Below are 22,362 nucleotides of genomic sequence, written 5' to 3' on the forward strand. Positions count from 1 at the left end.
AAACGCTAGGAGACTGCCTTGCCTCCTTCCTAGCCTGGGACTAGTGTTACTCTTCCAGGCATTGATGCAGTAAGCGGTGCATTTAGCACTAACCCCCAAGCGAATGCTACATACCTGTAGAAGGTATTCTCCGAGGACAGCAGGCTGATTGTTCTCACTGATGGGTGACGTCCACGGCAGCCCCTCCAATCGGAATCTTCACTAGCAAAGTCCTTTGCTAGCCCTCGCGCGCCCGCGCGCACCGCGCATGCGTGGCCGTCTTCCCGCCCGAAACCGGCTCGAGCCGGCCAGTCTCATATGTAGCAATACAAAGAGAAGGGAAGACACAACTCCAAAGGGGAGGCGGGCGGGTTTGTGAGAACAATCAGCCTGCTGTCCTCGGAGAATACCTTCTACAGGTATGTAGCATTCGCTTTCTCCGAGGACAAGCAGGCTGCTTGTTCTCACTGATGGGGTATCCCTAGCCCCCAGGCTCACTCAAAACAACAACCATGGTCAATTGGGCCTCGCAACGGCGAGGACATAACTGAGATTGACCTAAAAAATTTACCAACTAACTAAGAGTGCAGCCTGGAACAGAACAAACAGGGCCCTCGGGGGGTGGAGTTGGATCCTAAGCCCAAACAGGTTCTGAAGAACTGACTGCCCGAACCGACTGTCGCGTCGGGTATCCTGCTGCAGGCAGTAATGAGATGTGAATGTGTGGACAGATGACCACGTCGCAGCTTTGCAAATTTCTTCAATAGAGGCTGACTTCAAGTGGGCTACCGACGCAGCCATGGCTCTAACATTATGAGCCGTGACATGACCCTCAAGAGCCAGCCCCGCCTGGGCGTTAAGTGAAGGAAATGCAATCTGCTAGCCAATTGGATATGGTGCGTTTCCCCACAGCCACTCCCCTCCTGTTGGGATCAAAAGAAACAAACAATTGGGCGGACTGTCTGTTGGGCTGTGTCCGCTCCAAATAGAAGGCCAATGCTCTCTTGCAGTCCAATGTGTGCAGCTGACGTTCAGCAGGGCAGGAATGAGGACGGGGAAAGAATGTTGGCAAGACAATTGACTGGTTCAGATGGAACTCCGACACGACCTTTGGCAAGAACTTAGGGTGAGTGCGGAGGACTACTCTGTTATGATGAAATTTGGTGTAAGGGGCCTGGGCTACCAGGGCCTGAAGCTCACTGACTCTACGAGCTGAAGTAACTGCCACCAAGAAAATGACCTTCCAGGTCAAGTACTTCAGATGGCAGGAATTCAGTGGCTCAAAAGGAGGTTTCATCAGCTGGGTGAGAACGACATTGAGATCCCATGACACTGTAGGAGGCTTGACAGGGGGCTTTGACAAAAGCAAACCTCTCATGAAGCGAACAACTAAAGGCTGTCCCGAGATCGGCTTACCTTCCACATGGTAATGGTATGCACTGATTGCACTAAGGTGAACCCTTACAGAGTTGGTCTTGAGGCCAGACTCAGACAAGTGCAGAAGGTATTTAAGCAGGGTCTGTGTAGGACAAGAGCGAGGATCTAGGGCCTTGCTGTCACACCAGACGGCAAACCTCCTCTATAGAAAGAAGTAACTCCTCTTAGTGGAATCTTTCCTGGAAGCAAGCAAGATGCGGGAGACACCCTCTGACAGACCCAAAGAGGCAAAGTCTACGCTCTCAACATCCAGGCCGTGAGAGCCAGGGACCGGAGGCTGGGATGCAGAAGAGCCCCTTCGTCCTGCGTGATGAGGGTCGGAAAACACTCCAATCTCCACGGTTCTTTGGAGGATAACTCCAGAAGAAGAGGGAACCAGATCTGACGCGGCCAAAAAGGAGCAATCAGAATCATGGTGCCTCGGTCTTGCTTGAGTTTCAGCAAAGTCTTCCCCACCAGAGGAATGGGAGGATAAGCATACAGCAGACCCTCCCCCCAATTCAGGAGGAAGGCATCCGATGCCAGTCTGCCGTGGGCCTGAAGCCTGGAACAGAACTGAGGGACTTTGTGGTTGGCTCGAGATGCGAAGAGATCCACCAAGGGGGTGCCCCACGCCTGGAAGATCTGGCGCACCACTCGGGAGTTGAGCGACCACTCGTGAGGTTGCATAATCCTGCTCAATCTGTCGGCCAGACTGCTGTTTACGCCTGCCAGATATGTGGCTTGGAGCACCATGCCGTGACGGCGAGCCCAGAGCCACATGCTGACGGCTTCCTGACACAGGGGGCGAGATCCGGTGCCCCCCTGCTTGTTGACGTAGTACATGGCAACCTGGTTGTCTGTCTGAATTTGGATAATTTGGTGGGGCAGCCGATCTCTGAAAGCCTTCAGAGCGTTCCAGATCGCTCGCAACTCCAGAAGATTGATCTGTAGATCGCGTTCCTGGAGGGACCAGCTTCCTTGGGTGTGAAGCCCATCGACATGAGCTCCCCATCCCAGGAGAGACGCATCCTTGGTCAGCACTTTTTGTGGCTGAGGAATTTGGAAAGGACGTCCCAGAGTCAAATTGGACCAAATCGTCCACCAATACAGGGATTTGAGAAAACTCGTGGACAGGTGGATCACGTCTTCTAGATCCCCAGCAGCTTGAAACCACTGGGAAGCTAGGGTCCATTGAGCAGATCTCATGTGAAGGCGGGCCATGGGAGTCACATGAACTGTGGAGGCCATGTGGCCTAGCAATCTCAACATCTGCCGAGCTGTGATCTGCTGCGACGCTCGTACCCGCGAGACGAGGGACAACAAGTTGCTGGCCCTCGCCTCTGGGAGGTAGGCGCGAGCCGTCTGAGAATCCAGCAGAGCTCCTATGAACTCGAGTTTCTGCACTGGGAGGAGATGGGACTTTGGGTAATTTATCACAAACCCCAGTAACTCCAGGAGGCGAATAGTCATCTGCATGAACTGCAGGGCTCCTGCCTCGGATGTGTTCTTCACCAGCCAATCGTCGAGATATGGGAACACGTGCACCCCCAGCCTGCGAAGTGCCGCTGCTACTACAGCCAAGCACTTTGTGAACACCCTGGGCGCAGAGGCGAGCCCAAAGGGTAGCACACAGTACTGGAAGTGACGTGTGCCCAGCTGAAATCGCAGATACTGTCCAGAGAGCATAGCCAATCGTTTTCCTGAATCATGGGAAGGAGGGTGCCCAGGGAAAGCATCCTGAACTTTTCTTTTACGAGATATTTGTTCAGGGCCCTTAGGTCTAGGATGGGACGCATCCCCCCTGTTTTCTTTTCCACAAGGAAGTACCTGGAATAGAATCCCAGCCCCTCTTGCCCGGATGGCACGGGCTCGACCGCATTGGCGCTGAGAAGGGCGGAGAGTTCCTCTGCAAGTACCTGCTTGTGCTGGAAGCTGTAAGACTGAGCTCCCGGTGGACAATTAGGAGGGTTGGAGGCCAAATTGAGGGTGTATCCTTGCCGGACTATTTGCAGAACCCACTGATCGGAGGTTATGAGAGGCCACCTTTGGTGAAAAGCTTTCAACCTCCCCCCGACCGGCAGGTCGCCCGGCACTGACACTTGGATGTCGGCTATGCTCTGCTGGAGCCAGTCAAAAGCCCGTCCCTTGCTTTTGCTGGGGAGCCGAGGGGCCTTGCTGAGTCGCACGCTGCTGACGAGAGCGAGCGCGCTGGGGCTTAGCCTGGGCCACAGGCTGTCGAGAAGGAGGATTGTACCTACGCTTGCCAGAAGAGTAGGGACCAGTCTTCCTTCCCACGAAAAATCTTCTACCTGTAGAGGTAGATGCTGAAGGCTGCCGGCGGGAGAACTTGTCGAATGCGGTATCCCGCTGGTGGAGATTCTCTACCACCTGTTCGACCTTCTCTCCAAAAATATTGTCCGCACGGCAAGGCGAGTCCGCAATCCGCTGCTGGAGTCTATTCTCCAGGTCGGAGGCACGCAGCCATGAGAGCCTGCGCATCACCACACCTTGAGCAGCGGCCCTGGACGCAACATCAAAGGTGTCATACACCCCTCTGGCCAGGAATTTTCTGCACGCCTTCAGCTGCCTGACCACCTCCTGAAAAGGCTTGGCTTGCTCAGGGGGGAGCGCATCAACCAAGCCCGCCAACTGCCGCACATTGTTCCGCAAGTGTATGCTCGTGTAGAGCTGGTAAGACTGGATTTTGGCCACGAGCATAGAAGAATGGTAGGCCTTCCTCCCAAAGGAGTCTAAGGTTCTAGAGTCTTTGCCCGGGGTGCGCCGAAGCATGCTCCCTAGAACTCTTAGCCTTCTTTAGGGCCAAATCCACAACTCCAGAGTCATGAGGCAACTGGGTGCGCATCAGCTCTGGGTCCCCATGGATCCGGTACTGGGACTCGATCTTCTTGGGAATGTGGGGATTACTTAGTGGCTTGGTCCAGTTCGCAAGCAATGTCTTTTTTAGGACATGGTGCAAGGGAACAGTGGACGCTTCCTTAGGTGGAGAAGGATAGTCCAGGAGCTCAAACATTTCAGCCCTGGGCTCGTCCTCCACAACCACCGGGAAGGGGATGGCCGTAGACATCTCCCGGACAAAGGAAGCGAAAGACAGACTCTCAGGAGGAGAAAGCTGTCTTTCAGGGGAGGGAGTGGGATCAGAAGGAAGACCCTCAGACTCCTCGTCAGAGAAATATCTGGGGTCTTCCTCTTCCTCCCACGAGGCCTCACCTTCGGTGTCAGACACAAGTTCACGAACCTGTGTCTGCAACCTCGCCCGGCTCGACTCCGTGGAGCCACGTCCACGATGGGGGCGTCGAGAGGTAGACTCCCTCGCCCGCATCGGCGAAGCTCCCTCCGCCGACGTAGTCGGGGAGCCCTCCTGGGAGGTGGCCGCAGTCGGCACCGCACGCGGTACCGACGTCGGGGACCTCACCCCGGGTGATGGGCCAGCCGGCGCCACGCTCGACGGTACCGGAGGCGCAAGCACCGCCGGTACCGGAGGGGTAGGGCGCAACAGCTCTCCCAGAATCTCTGGGAGAACGGCCCGGAGGCTCTCGTTCAGAGCGGCTGCAGAGAAAGGCAAAGAGGTCGATGCAGGCGTCGACGTCAGAACCTGTTCCGGGCGTGGAGGCTGTTCCGGGCTGTCCAGAGTGGAGCGCATCGACACCTCCTGAACAGAGGGTGAGCGGTCCTCTCGGTGCCGATGCCTGCTGGGTGCCGACTCCCTCGGCGACCCAGAGCTCTCGGTGCCGACGCGGGGAGGAGACCGGTGTCGATGCTTCGACTTCTTCCGAAGCATGTCACCGGAGCTCCCCGGCACCGACGAGGAGGACGTAGAATCCAGCCGTCGCTTCCTCGGGGCCGAGGCCGAAGGAGGTCGGTCTCGGGGGGGCTGTACCGCAGGAGCCCTCAGGGTAGGGGGAGACCCACCCGAAGGCTCACCGCCACCAGCAGGGGAATGGACAGCCCTCACCTGCACTCCAGACGATGCACCACCGTCCGACGACATCAGCAGACGAGGTCCCGGTACCACCGACGTCGATGCAGTCGCCCGATGCCTCAGCGCCGATGCAGAGACTCGATGCCTCGATGCACCCGATACACTAGCAGCCGAGGAAGAAGGTCTGGATGCTGACGACGTCGATGCACTTGATGCCCCCGGTGCCGATGCCGACGAAGAGCCCGAGAACAAAACGTTCCACTGGGCCAATCTCGCTACCTGAGTCCGCCTTTGTAACAGGGAACACAGACTACAGTTCTGAGGACGGTGCTCGGCCCCCAGACACTGAAGACACGACGAGTGCCTATCAGTGAGCGAGATTACCCGGGCGCACTGGGTGCACTTCTTGAAGCCGCTGGAAGGCTTTGATGTCATGGGCGGAAAAATCACGCCGGCGAAATCAAAAGCCGAAATGGCGAAAATGAGCACCAAAACTTAGAGGGAGAAAAATCTCGACCGAGGCCGAAAAGAGGCCTACCCCGACGACGAAAGAAAACTTACCGGGGCAAAATCTGAAAAAATACGGGAAGGGGCAAACGAAACCCGAGAGGGCTTCCGGAGCACTTCCCAAACAGTTTTTTTGAGGATTTTCCGAAGAAAAAACACGTCGAAAAAAGGACGCGCGAGGTCGACTTTCCGGGGCTCGACACGGCGAAAACACGACCGTACCGAGTGCGGACGAAAGAAGACTGGCCGGCTCGAGCCGGTTTCGGGCGGGAAGACGGCCGCGCATGCGCGGTGCGCGTGGGCGCGCGAGGGCTAGCAAAGGACTTTGCTAGTGAAGATTCCGATTGGAGGGGCTGCCGTGGACGTCACCCATCAGTGAGAACAAGCAGCCTGCTTGTCCTCGGAGAAGGCACAGATTTCTAATGCAAGTGCTAAAAATAACTCCCCCCCCCCCCATATGCAGTAAATAATGGCATGCATATTATAACAGAGTGCACCAACGGAAAAAAAAAAAAGGCACCTATCACCATGATAATGTGCATCCATTTGCCTCACCACAAGAAGAATATTCCCCTTCCTGCCAGTGTACGAGTGGGGACAGGCTCATGCACTTACAAGAAGGATACAGACTTGAAAGCCTATGCTGCACTTGGATTGTATTAGCGTTTTCTGTTTTTGGTTTTGTCCAAATCGTCATGTTTTATAAGTACTTTTGGAAGGATTATCCGTATCTGCCAATTTGAAGACCCCTGAAGAAGGCCTTTTTGGCCGAAACACAGACCGTGTAGGGTCCCAATAAATCATTTTGGATTTTAACATCCGTGTCTTCAGTCTGGTCCTTCTGGATATCTTCCGCTTGAGACTTTGTTTCCTTGTGTTTTTTTGCGGGAGATTCTCTTTTTTGCTCTTACAAGAAGGATGCCATTTAAAAAAAACAGAATAGGCTGACCCAACTCCCCACTCTCCCTTTGCAAAAATTCCTTGGTGGCCCAGCAGGACCCTGGCTCCCCACTCCGGGGCTACCTGGTCCAGGGCAACTGACACAGGTTCACCTTTATTTAAAAGGTGCCCAGAATGCCTCCCGCAGTGGACCCCCTCCCCCCGTATTTAAGGTTGGGCGGCAGCAGTTACGCCCACTTGCTCCTGTCCCCAGTGCTGCCATCTCCCAAAACGTCAGTAGGATGAGTGACATTTGAACCCTGGCTTCCCTGTCCACTGCTCTTATCACTAGACAACTCCTCCACTCCTGGATGGTGAACAGAGGGAGGGAAAGGTAACAGGTAAGTAAAGTGAAAGGATGATAATGGAGACATTATGGACTAGCGTTTACCCCCCGGGAACTGTGAATACATTTAGGAACAGCCATTTACACCAATGCCCAAATTATTTTATAATTACTTATGTAACCAAAAGGAACGCTGCCGATCCACTCATGACCCTCTCATGTTCATGCCTTTTTTTTTTTTACTCACGGATCTCGAGCCTAAATTTAAGTGCATACACTTTAATTGGACAAGGTATAATTTCCTTAAATTAAATAAGCAGAAAATTAAATTACTTTGGTTCGGGGACATAAAGAAGGCTGCATCAGTTGATCCTGGGGAACTGAGTTCGATTCCCACTGCAGCTCCTTGTCACTCTGGGCAAGTCACTTAACCCTCCATTGCCCCTGGTACAAAATAAGTACCTGAATGTATGTAAACCGCTTTGAATGTAGTTGCAAAACCCTCAGAAAGGCCGTATATCAAGTCCCATTTCCCTTTCCCTTAACTTCACTTTGTCATCTGGGGAAATTCAACAGTTTGAAGATAGATCCAGGGTTTAAGGGGTGATGTTGGATTCTAGGCGTGCCTTTTGAGCTACAGATCAATGAATCAGTACTGAAATGCTTTTTTTTTTTTTTTAATTTACATAAATTAAGAGCTATAAGGTCATTTTTGAGTCCTAGAAATTTTCGGGTTATTGTGCAGGCTGTTTTAACACCCTATCTTGATTATTACAATTCCTTACATAGCGCTATTAAAGAATGCAGTTTTTACAAAATACAGCAGCTAGTCTGATTTTTAAGTTGGATAAATTTCAGGAGGCTTCTCCAACATTACAAATGTTACAGTGGCTGAAAATGGAGCAGCATATTTATTTTAAGGGAGCATGTCTGGTATATAAGACATTTTATGGTTTGGGATCAGAGAATGTGACTCAGCGTCTTATCTATTCCACCTGCACCATTATCTTTCAGAAGTTGTTCTAAATTAACTTTGGATTTTCCTTCGATGAAAAATGCTAAAGTAAAACCCGTTTGAGAACGCTCTTTTGGGTATCAAAGTGCTAAAATTTGGACTAGTGTTCCAGTTCATATTAGACAGATCACTTCATATTTAGTTTCACAAACCTTTAAAAACTCACTAGTTCTCTTTGTATTGAGTTCTGAGCGTTTTTTCAAATAATAATATACTGATTGAATTTTGTATTGTAAATGTAATTCCCTTCTATTAGAAGTGATTTTTAGTGTAATCCGCTTTGTAGCTGTGGTTAAAGGAGGAATATAAATGATGTATATAGAACAGAACAAAATTAGTGCCAGGTTTTTATGGCATAGGAAGCTTAGTCCTTTCACTACAAATACAACGATCATTCAGTATCTTCATTTATTATTAACGACCTTCATGAGAAGATATATTGTGATGTGATCCCATCCGATAGACCCCTGACGCAGGCGTCTGCTGAAACACAGGCTGTGTTGGGTCAAATTAATTTTGCTTCCTCTCATGATTACCTCTGCTTCGTCATCCCATCTATTGCCCTCTTCGCTGTTTTGCTGCACTAAATGCAGATCATGTCAAAATACACATGCTCTTGTAGGCGCACATCCTTGTTTTATCATGCAATTTTATAAAAGGCATTTTTAGTGTTTAAATCGTGCTTTACACACGGAAACTGCTTTATAAAATTAGCCTCGATGTGCTCTGTTTTTTTTGACTTTATGTGGAATTTTGCAGAAGATAAACTTGCACAGATACAGTAGGAAAAGAGAACGCGATCACCTATTCGTATAATCTTCCCATAGTAGCCCGAAACATCCCTCCCCTCTCAGTGACTGAAGTCATGATGTAAAAAGACCTTTGGTTCGCTTGTGTGTGTGTGCTCTGTCCCGTTTATCTATTCTCAGCTCAGTTCTCTGGTTGAAAGTTTATTGCGTGAGCAGTCCATGCACAACAAACACAGAATCTAAAACAAGAAGTCTAGCTCTTAGCTGACATCACTGGATAGGGGCTATTCTAATGCTTCATAATGTGATGGCAGATAAAGACAAAAAAAAAATTAGATGGGCCATTTTGGTCTTTATCTGCTTCTGTCTACTGTGATACTACATATTATATGCTAGAAAAGGAACACATGCTCTGCTGTACGACAGTACTTGACTATATAACAATTTTAACTACAGAACCTAAGAAAATATGAATTGGAATTACAACAAGACAATAAATGAAGCAACCACATGGAGGCAGGGCCGGGCCAAGGGTCTGTGGCGCCCCCCTGCAGAAGATCAGTTGGCGCCTCCAGCAGACAAAGTTGGCGCGCGCGCGCTCCCTCCCCCCCCGTGAAAATGATCGCTGCCCTCTCATCCACGCTCCTCTCTCCCCTGCCCTCCCGCTCCCATATCCCAACTGCCCGCCCTCTTCTCCCCCCCCCCCCAAGATCCCTTTTAAATTTACCTCCATCCGGCAGCGAAGGCGCAGCATCAGTGAAGGAGGCGGCGTTCCCGACGTCTCTACTAGTCTTCCCTTCGCTCAATGTCCCGCCTTCTTCTGACGTCATTTCCTTGACGTCAGAAGAAGGCGGAACACTGAGCAAAGGGAAGACTACTAGAGATGTCGGGAGTGCCGCCTCCTTCACTGACGCTGCGCCTTCGCTGCTGGATGGAGGTAAATTTAAAAGGGATCTTGTTGGGGGGGGGGAGAAGAGGGCGGGCAGTTGGGACATGGGAGCTGGAGGGCGAGGTAAGCATGGTGCGGCGGGGCGCCCCCCCAGAGGACGGCGCCCTCCTGCCGTGCTTACCTTGCTTACCGTGTTGGCACAGCCCTGCATGGAGGCAACCTACAGGATTCATTTTTACATGGTAACTTATACAGGAACAATACAATTCCTTCATATACCTCCAGAGGGCTTTTCAACATGTCTTTCTTTACTTACATGATGTTTTCTACTGATTTAGGCTTTATAAAAATGGAGACTGGATATAGCTGGGCACTCTGTAACCTTTTGATTGCGTTGCCAGATACATCAAGAATGCAGTGTTTACCCTAAAGCAAAGACAGCAAGACAGACAGATGATGAAAACAACCCCATTCATCTTGGACTTCTCTAGTCTGAGGATGAGAAGATTTAAGTTTTCAGTCTGCATATGTATTTTTTGGCCAGGTAATTTCTTTGTCTACCTTTGGGCTTGTTGCTGAACCTGAACCTATTCCACGGTGCCATATACATTTTATTTACTGTTACTCAGGGTTTCCCTTCTCACCCTATTTATAGCCCCCTCTTGTGGATCCCAGCTGAGGAGCATAGACTAAAGCTCCCTACAGAAGGCAGCTCAAGAGTACCTCTAGTGAAGTCAGTAGGTGCCCCCCCCCCCCACCCCCACCATTTCAAGCAACACAGCTCAGATATCCTACTTGGGCACAACACTGACACTAAGCCATCAGGCCTGCCTATGATTTATTCTTCCTAACCATTTTGAAATACCGTATTTTTCGGACTACAAGACGCACCGGACCATAAGACACACCTAGGTTTTAGAGGAGGGAAATAGGAAAATTTTTTTTTTCCTTTTTCCCTCCTCTAAAACCTAGGTGCTCCGGTGCGTCTTGTCCGAATCCCTCCCTCCGAGTTCGGGATCGCCCTCCCCCCGGCCCTGTCACCATTTCTCCCTACTCACGTCACGCGATCTTCCCTGGTGGTCTAGTGACATCGGGGCAGGAAAGAGCCCCCTCTTTCCTGCCCAGCGCACTGCTCTCCGTCCTCCTTTATGCAGCCTGACGGTGTCGGCGAGATTCAAAATGGCCGCCGAGAATTGAAGTCTTTCCTGCCCCGACGTCACTAGACCACCAGGGAAGATCGCGTGACGTGAGTAGGGAGAAGTGGTGACAGGGCCGGGGGGAGGGCGATCCCGAACTCGGAGGGCGGGCGGCCAGCCAGCCAAATCTACCTTCGGACTATAAGACGCACCCCCCATTTTCCTCCCAAATTTTGGGGGAAAAAAGTGCGTCTTATAGTCCGAAAAATATGGTAAAGCTGCTCAGTAATGGACTCAAATTTGTCACTTGCCCTTTACCTTTTCTGCTACCTCCCGTACAGACTGCACGCTTGTTCCATATAAATGATTGTTATATTGTCCAGCTTCAATGAACTTGTGATCCTGGATATCCTTTTCCATCTGCTCTCGAGATGTGACAAAGTGATAGTCCCTGCCATCAACCTCATAATCTCGTTTTGGTCTCGTGGTGTCTGCCAACACAAAAGCAGAATCTTGTATGAAAAGAAGGAGTACGGTATTTTCTACGTTAACCTAAATTTCACCTAGATTGCACCCAAATGTCTATCATTATCTGTTCCACTCTTCTCATTTATAAGAATGATTAACGAACAAGCCTCCTTCCGCAAACTACTGAAGACTCACCTGTTTGAACAAACTTACGGAAAGAGCCAAAACACATAGAGACCACACTCACTGTTCACCAATGCAACATACATCCACTTCTGATCCATCATCTCTTTATCCAGTCAATCATACATTTATCCACGGAACTATGTACACTATATGTCTAGGTGTCTAATAATGCCCTTTTTTCCCATTGTCTCCTTCTAATGTTTCTATGTTGATGTCCCATTGTTATACTCCCAATGATATTCGAATGTCTCGCACAACTCTGTTCAATGTAATCCATAACCTAGTCGTAACAAATGTATTTCTATTATTCATGTCTTATTGTAAGCCACACTGAGCCCGCAAATAGGTGGGAAAATTTGGGATACAAATGCAATAAATAAATAAATATGTACTGCAGCCTACAGCTATTGCACCCTTTGAAACGGTACCAAAGACAAAGAAATTATTAGGTTGACTTGCATTTAAGGGGAAACCAAATGCAGAAAACACCCAAGGCCCTTGAGCTCCTCAAGCACTGGTATTAATGGCAGGGGATAAAAGCAAACACTCGGTTTCAAATTTTCCCAAAAAAGCTTTAATGGAAGTACCTCAAAGTGTAATGGTATCAGTTTATTATATTTTGCTGGGTTATATATACACCAATATATTTGTGCAGCTTTTAGAGAATAGTTTCATTTCAAGCCCCTCTCTCTCCATTCCTTTTTCTGGGAACTTCTGAGAGCAGGGATAGTTAATTACAAACACTTAACAAGCACAAAAGAGCTTCCTCTGCCCTCCCACCTAACAAAGGCATGACTAAGGTGGGCACCTGAATACCCCATTGAAAACAAAGAACTCAGAGGAAGACCATAAACAGGACATTTGCTTGTCAAAGGTATACCTGCCCCTCCCATCAGCTTTCAGACATGTGCAGAAAGGAAGGACTTGTAATGTGTATCTGCCCCAGAGACTGAGCAGGACATCAAAAGACCTTTTGCCAGCAAAATCCAGACTGTAAGTCTCGTGATGTCATAAGACATGAGACCAAGACTCAGGGGTCGTGTGCAGACATGAGACCAAGATACCACAATGCTTTGCAAATGCCCAAGGGTCGTGTGGAAACCAGGAAATCAGGACAAAGATCCACATGGCATATCCTCCTGCAGCTTGCAAGATATAAAAGGAAAAGCTGTTTCCCAAGATTCAGATTCTCTTCAACTGCAAGCAAGACTCAGACTCTCTTCAAGCAACTCAGATGATCCACTTACTGCAGAAGCCCTGTTCCTGTCCTGCAAACATGTGCTTACCTAATGCTGTTCATACTGTGTAACAAGGACTTGTAAGTAACATAACTTTTGATCTAGACCTGCTACTTTGTTCTATTTTATGCACAAATTACCTGTAAAGATCTCTTAAAACCTACCTCTCGTGTGCAATTGTATATTAAATCAACCTTTTTGAAGCTAAAAATATGGTCTCTTTGTGTTCTGAGTATATTGAAGCTATATATACTTAATTTATTTAATTTATTGCAATTATCACCTTTGGTGATTGGTGGAGAAATTAATATCCTAAAACTTATAAATACAGCACCTGCTCTTAAATTATAAAGAGAGGCGAGTTGCTCTAGAGCTATTTTCCCCAAAATAAATAATTTCTTGTAACAAAAGAAAAGGAGAGACATTCTGAAAACAATATATCTTTATGATGGACTCCACATTAAAAATATTTTTTCATTCTATTTACAGCAAATAATTAATGTTGAGCTTGTGAGAGCTGCACCCAGAAAGAGAAGATTTGTTGAGGCATCATTGATGTATGTCTTTGGAAATGTGTTTCTCAAGTTGTTGTAATGGAGTATTCCTTAGCCCAGTGATCTTCACTATTTTTTTAAGCAGGGACTAATTTGGCAGAAACCTTCCATGTGAGACAGCACAAGATTTCAAGTGGGGGTGCCCAGAGGAAAGATATTGGCCACTTCCCAATCACCCTGTCCACATCCAGAACCCTCAAACTTGTGGCTTAGCCTGAGAAGCAGCTACAATAGTGGAATTCAGTGCAAGGCCCATCAGTCCTCTGGCTCTGAGAAGTCCTGGAATACCCTGCCCTCTGCTACCACAGAAACTCATTCAAGTGGAAGGGGGTGGGCTGTCTCAGGACCTGTCGTTGCCAGAGAGCTCACGGGTGCCATGATGAGTTCTGCTACCAACACTGCCTTGCTGCTCAGGATCAGTTGCTGTACAGGGCACTGCCACTTCAGCCTAAACATCGAATTAGGGCATGCAAGCAGAGGCAACACTCCGGTTCCTATCAAAATCTGGGCGAGCCAAGACAATCATATGGCAAAGTAGCTGGCACTCTGGGCAAGGGGTAGTTCCCCTCCAATGCTGCAGCCAACCTGGCTGCTCAATTGTACTCAAAGTGGCGTAAGAGTCCACACCCTCATATTCACCCTCCAACAGATATTTCCCCTCAGCTTACCTCCAGCTTCTTTTCCCTATTCTCCTGTCCATCCCATCTTCCCTCACACCCTTTCTACTCATCCCATCCCAGTCACTCAGCCCCCACCTACTTATCCTCCAAATCGGCTACCTCCATCCTGTTTCATTTTATTCCAGCAGAATATAGCTGTCTGTGAGTTTGAGTTTCACAGTACCCAAACTCCCAAGCTTTTCTCACAGTATCAAAACTAGAATTCAGGGACTGTGTGTCTTAAACTCACTGAGAGCCATATGGTGCAGATAGAAAATGGAACGGCTTTTCTGGAGGCAGAACCAGCAGCAAGGGTTCATGGGAGTTGCCACTGTTTCCCAGGCCTTAGAATGACCACGTCTATAGCCACTCTGGTTTATAGGATATCCACAATGAAATCTGAAGATAGATTTTAATGAACAACTGAATAGTGTAGAAACAACCAGAGAACGCACAAAATCCCCAATTTGCCTGCTGGCATTACAAATGGATTTATCAGCTCGGAACACAAACAGTACTCACGTGGAACACAGGATCCAAACTTGTCTGGAAATTCTGAAATTAAATCATCATTTACTCTGTCTTTCATTGGACCCAAAATGATTACTGGTCGAGAGTAATGAACTATAAAAGAGAAAAATAAACTTTAGAAGTGTTTAATACAAGGCAGTAAAAACATGTTATGAGAGGGGGAAAATAAACTTCCAAATATTATCATTAATCTGACATAATCATGATGGAGAGTAAAAGATATAACTTTTGTTTGTATACAAAAAACTTGAATGGGTGGGTATACACAACTCACAAAGGTATTAACCATATACAAATTTGGGTGTTGCTGGGGGAAATAACAGAAAATTCATCTTAAAATTCTATTACCTTTCTTTTCCCATCTCTGTTGAGTGGAGGGAGAGGGTAAGGAAACCAAAATGCCACAATTTTGTTCTTATTTTGCCCCCCAAGTATACACAGCAAAACATAGTATGTGCCCTGCATCATTTAAAAGTATTCTACTAGCTCTATAACTCCTTAAAAACCCCGGACATAGCCATGTTAGCAAGATAATTACAAACTGGCTCATAATGGCCACCATGTGACAGACATAATGCCCAGCATGAATCAACAATCAATTCAATCTCATTCTCCAGGCATGATTTACAGACGTTTTCCCCATTCTTTGTCTATGGGAAAATAACATTAAACCAGGACACTAGGTGATGTTGAACACAACACATGGCTGCACTTTGGAGAATTGTGAGAAAGCTGCTTAAACAATTCAATAAATAATGACTTTGCTGCAAAATTTAATATCTGGGTGGATATTAATATTCACTACTGTACTTCTGAAATACCACTGAACACTGTGGACAGACCATTAACTCAGATATATGCAGAAAGCAGAAATTTCAGTAAACCTCCCTCTTATCTACTGAAACATTTATTGTATAAACTTACAAACAAATTCTCCATGGGGAATATGAATGATTTGCATCCAGTGGTAACCCTACCATTTCCAAAAGGCGGCAGTGGATTCCCACAGGCTGCCCTGCCGCCGGCACCGGCCTCTTCTCCGTATTGCAGGCTGCTTCTTGACGTAACTTCCTGTTTCCTTAAAGGTGGGATGAAATAAAGCGAAGAGGCTGGAGCCAGCGGCATCATGGCAGGGCAGCCCATAGGAATTGCTGCCGCCTTTTGTAAAAGCAAAAAATAAGGTAAACGTGGGGAAGAGGGTTGAGGAGGGAAGGGGGAGATGCGAAACCGGGCGCGGGGGGCAGCATCTCATCCCTTCCTCGGGCGGCAGATTGCTTGGGCCACCCCTGTTTGTATTGTACACAATATAATTAATTGCAAAACCAGAATTCTTTTTAAACCAAGATGAAAATGTATTTGGCAAGGGAAATTTCTACTCTGAAAGGGATTACACTATTACTGTACAGCACAGAGCATATCTTATATGTAAATACTAGCCGTTGAGCCCGTTAAAACGGGCTGGTGGGTCGCTGCTGTCCGCCCCCCCCGAGTTCGCCACCGCCGCCGCCCCCGGTACCCCCCCGAGTTTGCCGCCCCATCTCATCACTATTCAACTTAAACCTCCGCAGCAGACAGATCAGCTGAGCTGCCGTTGGCCTTCGATCTCTGCCTGTGTCCCGCCCTCGTGTGACGTAACGTCGGCGAGGGCGGGACACAGGCAGGGAAGGAAGGCCAACGGCAGCTCAGCTGATCTGCCTGCTGCGGAGATGTAAGTTGAATAGCGATGAGACGGGGCGAGTGGAGAGGTGGCGGCAGAGGCGACTCTGGGTGGGGGGGCACCAGTTGCGGCGACCTCGGGTGGAGGGGTGGTGGCGGCGGCGACTCGAGGTGGGGGGGTTACTGGTGGCGGCGACCTCGGGGGGGGGAGCGCAGTTTCCCTCTCTGTCCCACCCCCGTCATCACGTATTGACGCGGGGGCGGGACAGAGAGGGAAGTCTCTACTGCGCATTTGCGAGTGAGTACGGTCACTCGCCGTTTATATGTTTGATGACACATATGCTGAACATAAACTGACAGAAAGAGTCTATACTCCTGTGAATAAAGCTACTCAGCCTCCTAAGTTTAATATACAGAGAAAACAAAAATAACTGACTTGGCCTCTCCTATTTCTTTTCAAATGTAGTGGGCAAAATAGTTTCAATGCTTTACAAACCTTCCTGCTGGTTGACTGGTTCATAAGATAAGACATACTCCTCTTGGCCACCTGTTGGAAAGTTAAAACACAGATAAGGAACTGGCAGCTAAAACTATCTAGAGCTCATACTTCACAATTTCTTGCTAGGAAAAGTAAGTAGTCCAAGATCTCACTTAAGATAAATATTGCTAGACAGACATTACTGTGTTTTCTTGTACGAAGTATTACCGCATTACACACAGAAATGTAATGCTCTATTTCATGTTTAATCCAAATGGACTTACTACGTATAGTTTAAATTACCGTAATGATAAATGGCAGTATAAGCACATGCACCACCAAGCATAGTACAGTTTCACAGAATGAACACGCATCAGTACATGCACCAGCATTCCCTGCTACAGCCAGAAACATGTTTTTATCTTGCTGAACCAGGTAGCTGGCTATCAGAAAACAGCACATTTATTTTTATACATATGAAATTAGGTTATTCTGTTTGATTTCTTTTAAATGTCCGGCCTTAAGCCTCTAATACTACTTTTATTGTACTTCTTAATTAATTGTACGCTGAACCTCGTGATCAGCTGAAGCCAAATTGTTTGCATTAGCAGCAGCTAAATTAAATTATACATATATAAAACTAGCAGACAATTCCAAATAAAGGGCCAAACCTGTGAAAGGGCACATTTTCTTGCAGTAGTGGTGGCAGGAAGTACTGATATTTTGCTGATGAATTTAACTATGTATAATATTGCTGCCCTGATTTCTTGGTTCCAAACAAGAATTTAAGCAGTTACAAATAACAAAACCAGGACACGTTTTATTTTTACCCATCACTGATCTGAAGCTGTTCACAAAACTTGAGAGTCTGAAACATTATCAGCTGCCATTTCTAACATTCATATTCATCTCAGTGTTATAAAATGGTAAAACAGGCTGATATACTAAAGATCGAGGCCCAGCCCGCGGACGGTGTTAGGCCAGTAGCGGCCCCTAGCGCGCCGGGCCCCGAGAACCCTTATTTTATCATCCTCACTTTAATATTCCCTTATCTTTTGTTTGTCCTGTTTGTCTGTCCTAATTAGATTGTAAGCTCTGTCGAGCAGGGACTGTGTCTTCATGTTCAAGTGTACAGCGCTGCGTACGTCTAGTAGCACTATAGACATGGTAAGTAGTAGTAGTAGTCTCTGGGATTCCGGAATCTTGGTACACCTTGGGATTCCGGAATCTTGCTACTCTTTGGGATTCTGCATGGAATCTTGCTACTCTTTGAGATTCCGGAATCTTGCTACACTTTGTCCTTATCTCTTGTTTGTTCTGTTTGTCTGTCCTAATTAGATTGTAAGCTCTGTCGAGCAGGGACTGTCTCTTCATGTTCAAGTGTACAGCGCTGTGTACGTCTAGTAGCGCTATAGAAATGATAAGTAGTAGTCTTTCGGATTCCGGAATCTTTGCTACTTTTTGGGATTCTAGAATCTTGCTACTCTTTGGGATTCCGGAATCTTTGCTATTCTTTGGGATTCCAGAATCTTTGCTACTATTTGGGATTCTAGAATCTTGATAGTCTTTGGGATTCTAGAATCTTGCTACATTGGGATTCCAGAATCTTGCTACTCTTTGTCCTTATCCCTTACTTGTCCTGTTTGTCTGTCCCAATTAGATTGTAAGCTCTGTCGAGCAGGGACTGTCTCTTCATGTTCAAGTGTACAGCGCTGTGTACGTCTAGTAGCGCTATAGAAATGATAAGTAGTAGTCTTTCGGATTCCGGAATCTTTGCTACTTTTTGGGATTCTAGAATCTTGCTACTCTTTGGGATTCCGGAATCTTTGCTATTCTTTGGGATTCCAGAATCTTTGCTACTATTTGGGATTCTAGAATCTTGATAGTCTTTGGGATTCTAGAATCTTGCTACATTGGGATTCCAGAATCTTGCTACTCTTTGTCCTTATCCCTTACTTGTCCTGTTTGTCTGTCCTAATTAGATTGTAAGCTCTGTTGAGCAGAGACTGTCTCTTCATGTTCAAGTGTACAGCGCTGCATATGTCTAGTAGTGCTATAGAAATGATAAGTAGTAGTAGTAGTCTCTGGGATTCTGGAATCTTGGTACACTTTGGGATTCTGGAATCTTGCTACTCTTTGGGATTCTGCATGGAATCTTGCTACTCTTTGGGATTCCGGAATCTTGCCACTCTTTGTCGTTATCCCTTATTTGTCCTGTTTGTCTGTCCTAATTAGATTGTAAGCTCTGTCGAGCAGGGATTGTCTCTTCATGTTCAAGTGTAGCGCTGCGTACATCTAGTAGCGCTATAGAAATGATAAGTAGTAGTAGTAGTCTCTGGGATTCTGGAATCTTGGTACACTTTGGGATTCTGGAATCTTGCTACTCTTTGGGATTCTGCATGGAATCTTGCTACTCTTTGGGATTCCGGAATCTTGCCACTCTTTGTCCTTATCCCTTATTTGTCCTGTTTGTCTGTCCTAATTAGATTGTAAGCTCTGTCGAGCAGGGACTGTCTCTTCATGTTCAAGTGTACAGCGCTGTGTACGTCTAGTAGCGCTATAGAAATGATAAGTAGTAGTCTTTCGGATTCCGGAATCTTTGCTACTTTTTGGGATTCTAGAATCTTGCTACTCTTTGGGATTCCGGAATCTTTGCTATTCTTTGGGATTCCAGAATCTTTGCTACTATTTGGGATTCTAGAATCTTGATAGTCTTTGGGATTCTAGAATCTTGCTACATTGGGAGTCCAGAATCTTGCTACTCTTTGTCCTTATCCCTTACTTGTCCTGTTTGTCTGTCCCAATTAGATTGTAAGCTCTGTCGAGCAGGGACTGTCTCTTCATGTTCAAGTGTACAGCGCTGTGTAAGTCCAGTAGCGCTATAGAAATGATAAGTAGTAGTAGTAGTAATATGGGTCATGTTAATGACAATCTGGAAATTCTAGGAAAGCTTAATATTAGTATCATGCCCACTTATGTACCATATTTAGCCCTGATTAATCTTATCTAGATATGGACAGCAGCTAAGGGCTCATCAATGCTTCATTTCCCTTCTGTTTGCCAAAGCAAGGCCACTGCCTCTACCAGCTGACTACTGTGGATCCCGTTTAGTCCTATTCTTTTGTACTGTTATGTAACGTTTCCTTTCTTTCTTGCCCTTCTGCTCTACTATTCTCATTTGTATCGGTTTTCCTCGGGAGTTCTTTCTCTCTCCGGGTTCTGTAAGCCACATTGAGCCTGCATGTCTGTGGGGATAATGTGGGGTATAAATACTTAATAAATAAATAAATATTAATCGGACATAATAAGGTAATAAATATATAAAAGTTTTTTCATCAGTCATTTCTTGTAAAACTTCTTTTCATTAAACATGAAAAACATGCAATCAATTGCACACAAACTATACATGCAAACAACATGAAACAACGACAATATATATTTTCTTAACCTCTCTTACACTGTGAATGTTCCAAAGTACTCAACATTATGTAATTTTTTACGACATTTTTGTTATTATATAAAAAATGGGTGAAGCAACTTTAAATTGGATTGATGAATGTTGAACATAGTAACATAGTAGATGACAGCAGAAAAAGACCTGCACGATCCATCCAGTTTGCCCAACAAGATAAACTCATATGTGTATACCTTACCTTGATTTGTACCTGCCTTATTCAGGGCATAGACCGTATAAGTCTGTCCAGCAGTATTTCCCGCCTCCCATCACCGGCTCTGGCACAGACCTTATAAGTCTGCCCTCCACTATCCTCACCTCCCAACCACCAACCCCTCTTCCCCCCAATGTTGCTCACCTGGAACAGATGTTTTCTGTACAGCACAGAATTGAAAAGGCACACAAGTGGGATAATATTCTCTGAAGGCTCTGGGCCAAACTAGCCTTCCATAGCTCGTAACACTGTAAAATTCTGAGCATGTGACACCTCTCTGCACATAGTGCTTTTCCCAGCTCCTTAGTTCCAAAGCTCAAAACATTCAAGCAACTCTCAGGGAGGTGGGAGGGACAATGTGCTTTATATCAGTCTTGCTGTCTACAGAAAGTATCTGTTAGAGATGAGCAACGTTGCTTTTTCTGTCAACAAGCAGGACTGAGTCAGGAAAATAAGTGAATGACTCCCAAGTTTAGAGCTGCTCAGTACTGAATTGTCTCAGCCGTCAGAGCAGCCTGTAGAGTCAAATGCAAGAGTTGCAATTTCAGATGGAAAAACTGGCCAGCAATGCTTGACTGAAGGCACTGTCCTATGCTGAAGCCTGGTCCAAACAGTAGTGTGTAGCAGGGGCATATCTGGACTCCGGCGGTAGGGGGGGCCAGAGCCAGAGGGAGGGGGCACATTTTAGCCCCCCCCCGCCGCCCCCCCTTCCTGCCATTGCCGGACACCCTCCTCCCTTCCCGCTTGCCAACCCTCCCTCCCCACCGTCGCTTACTTTTGCTGGCGGGGGACCCCAACCCCCGCCAGCCGAGATCCGCTTCCTCCTCCGAGTCCTACCTTTAAAAATATTTCTTCAGCTGGCGGGGGACTCCAACCCCCGCCAGCCGACCCGATATCTTCTTTAACTTTCTTCTATCTTCGTCCTCCGCGTTGCTGCTGTTGTGCAAAGCTGAAATCCAGTTTCGGAGTCTGATGTCGCAGTACGTTACGACGTCAGTCAGACTCCGAAACTGGATTTCAGCTTTGCACAACAGCAGCAACACGTCGGCCACACGGAGGACGAAGATAGAAGAAAGTTAAAGAAGATCTCGGGTCGGCTGGCGGGGGTTGGAGTCCCCTGCCAGCTGAAGAAATATTTTTAAAGGTAGGACTCGGAGGAGGAAGCGGATCTCAGCTGGCGGGGGTTGGGGTCCCCCGCCAGCAAAAGTAAGCGACGGAGGGGAGGGTTGACGGCGGTAGGGGGGCCAGGGCGAAATCTGCGGGGGCCCAGGCCCCTGTGGCCCCACGCAGATACGCCCCTGGTGTGTAGTGAAAGTATGAAGAAAGGACCAGGTAACTTGAAGCCTCCGAGGGCTACCGATGCTACAGTAGCTCTAATTTGCGAGCGTTTAGAGCTGAGACGAATACCTGCTTGTTCATGGCAGCACTGTATATAAGAGGTTAACCACTTTGCCACAGTTCTGACACTGTGCTTGATGTTTCTACACAAAGTGTATGCCTAAGTGCTCCCTTTTATTGGTCGGAGTGTTTACGCTGGCCTGCTTGTGCTTATCAGCTTTTTAGCTGGAACTGACACAAGCATTCTCCGCTCAGGCATTTGCATGTCCTGTGTGCCTGGATACCCCTAGCATCTATGCCTTTCGGGTGACTTAACTCTTAGGGTCACTGCACCTACAGGTTGATGGACTCTCTCTATGGAAGATTCTTGACTATTCTCTGCATAGGGGTAGGTAGCTTCTGCACAGACGAAGCCTTTTTTTGCAAAATGTTTCTAGAATCAGCTTATTTTCAGCTTCTAAAAGGTCTCTCGGGTAATTCAAATAGTCTCTTCATGCTCTTAATGACATTGAAACAAAATGTTTATAGTCTTTTTGGCCACAGTCAGGACTGAGGCACAACAGTCAGCTGGTATGCATGTTGCAGTTCTGAATTTGTTATATTTCAGGCATGGATGAAATCCTGACTCTGGCAACAAGTCTTATTCCTCGAATGAAGTAATAAGCAAGTATGAAGAAAAACAGCATTAAAACAAACAAACGAGAGAGCTTTGTTTTGTGTTCATTTG

At 47.2% G+C, this 22,362-nt stretch overlaps 1 protein-coding gene across 11 annotated transcripts in view; it reads right to left on the reverse strand.

Moving 5' to 3' along the window:
- Positions 1-22,362, reverse strand: part of DLG1 (discs large MAGUK scaffold protein 1) — a 337,516-nt gene that overhangs the window by 17,751 nt on the left and 297,403 nt on the right. For all 11 annotated transcript variants that reach the window (XM_030216925.1, XM_030216924.1, XM_030216923.1 and 8 more), the window contains 4 exons: positions 16,648-16,698; positions 14,487-14,588; positions 11,178-11,350; positions 10,040-10,149 (listed from right to left, as the gene is read on the reverse strand). In XM_030216925.1, the coding sequence (XP_030072785.1) occupies positions 10,040-10,149; positions 11,178-11,350; positions 14,487-14,588; positions 16,648-16,698 (436 nt within the window). The remainder of the gene's footprint in view (positions 1-10,039; positions 10,150-11,177; positions 11,351-14,486; positions 14,589-16,647; positions 16,699-22,362) is intronic.

This window comes from Microcaecilia unicolor, chromosome 10, assembly GCF_901765095.1.
Source record: "Microcaecilia unicolor chromosome 10, aMicUni1.1, whole genome shotgun sequence".
In the NCBI taxonomy this organism is placed as follows: Eukaryota; Metazoa; Chordata; class Amphibia; order Gymnophiona; family Siphonopidae; genus Microcaecilia; species Microcaecilia unicolor.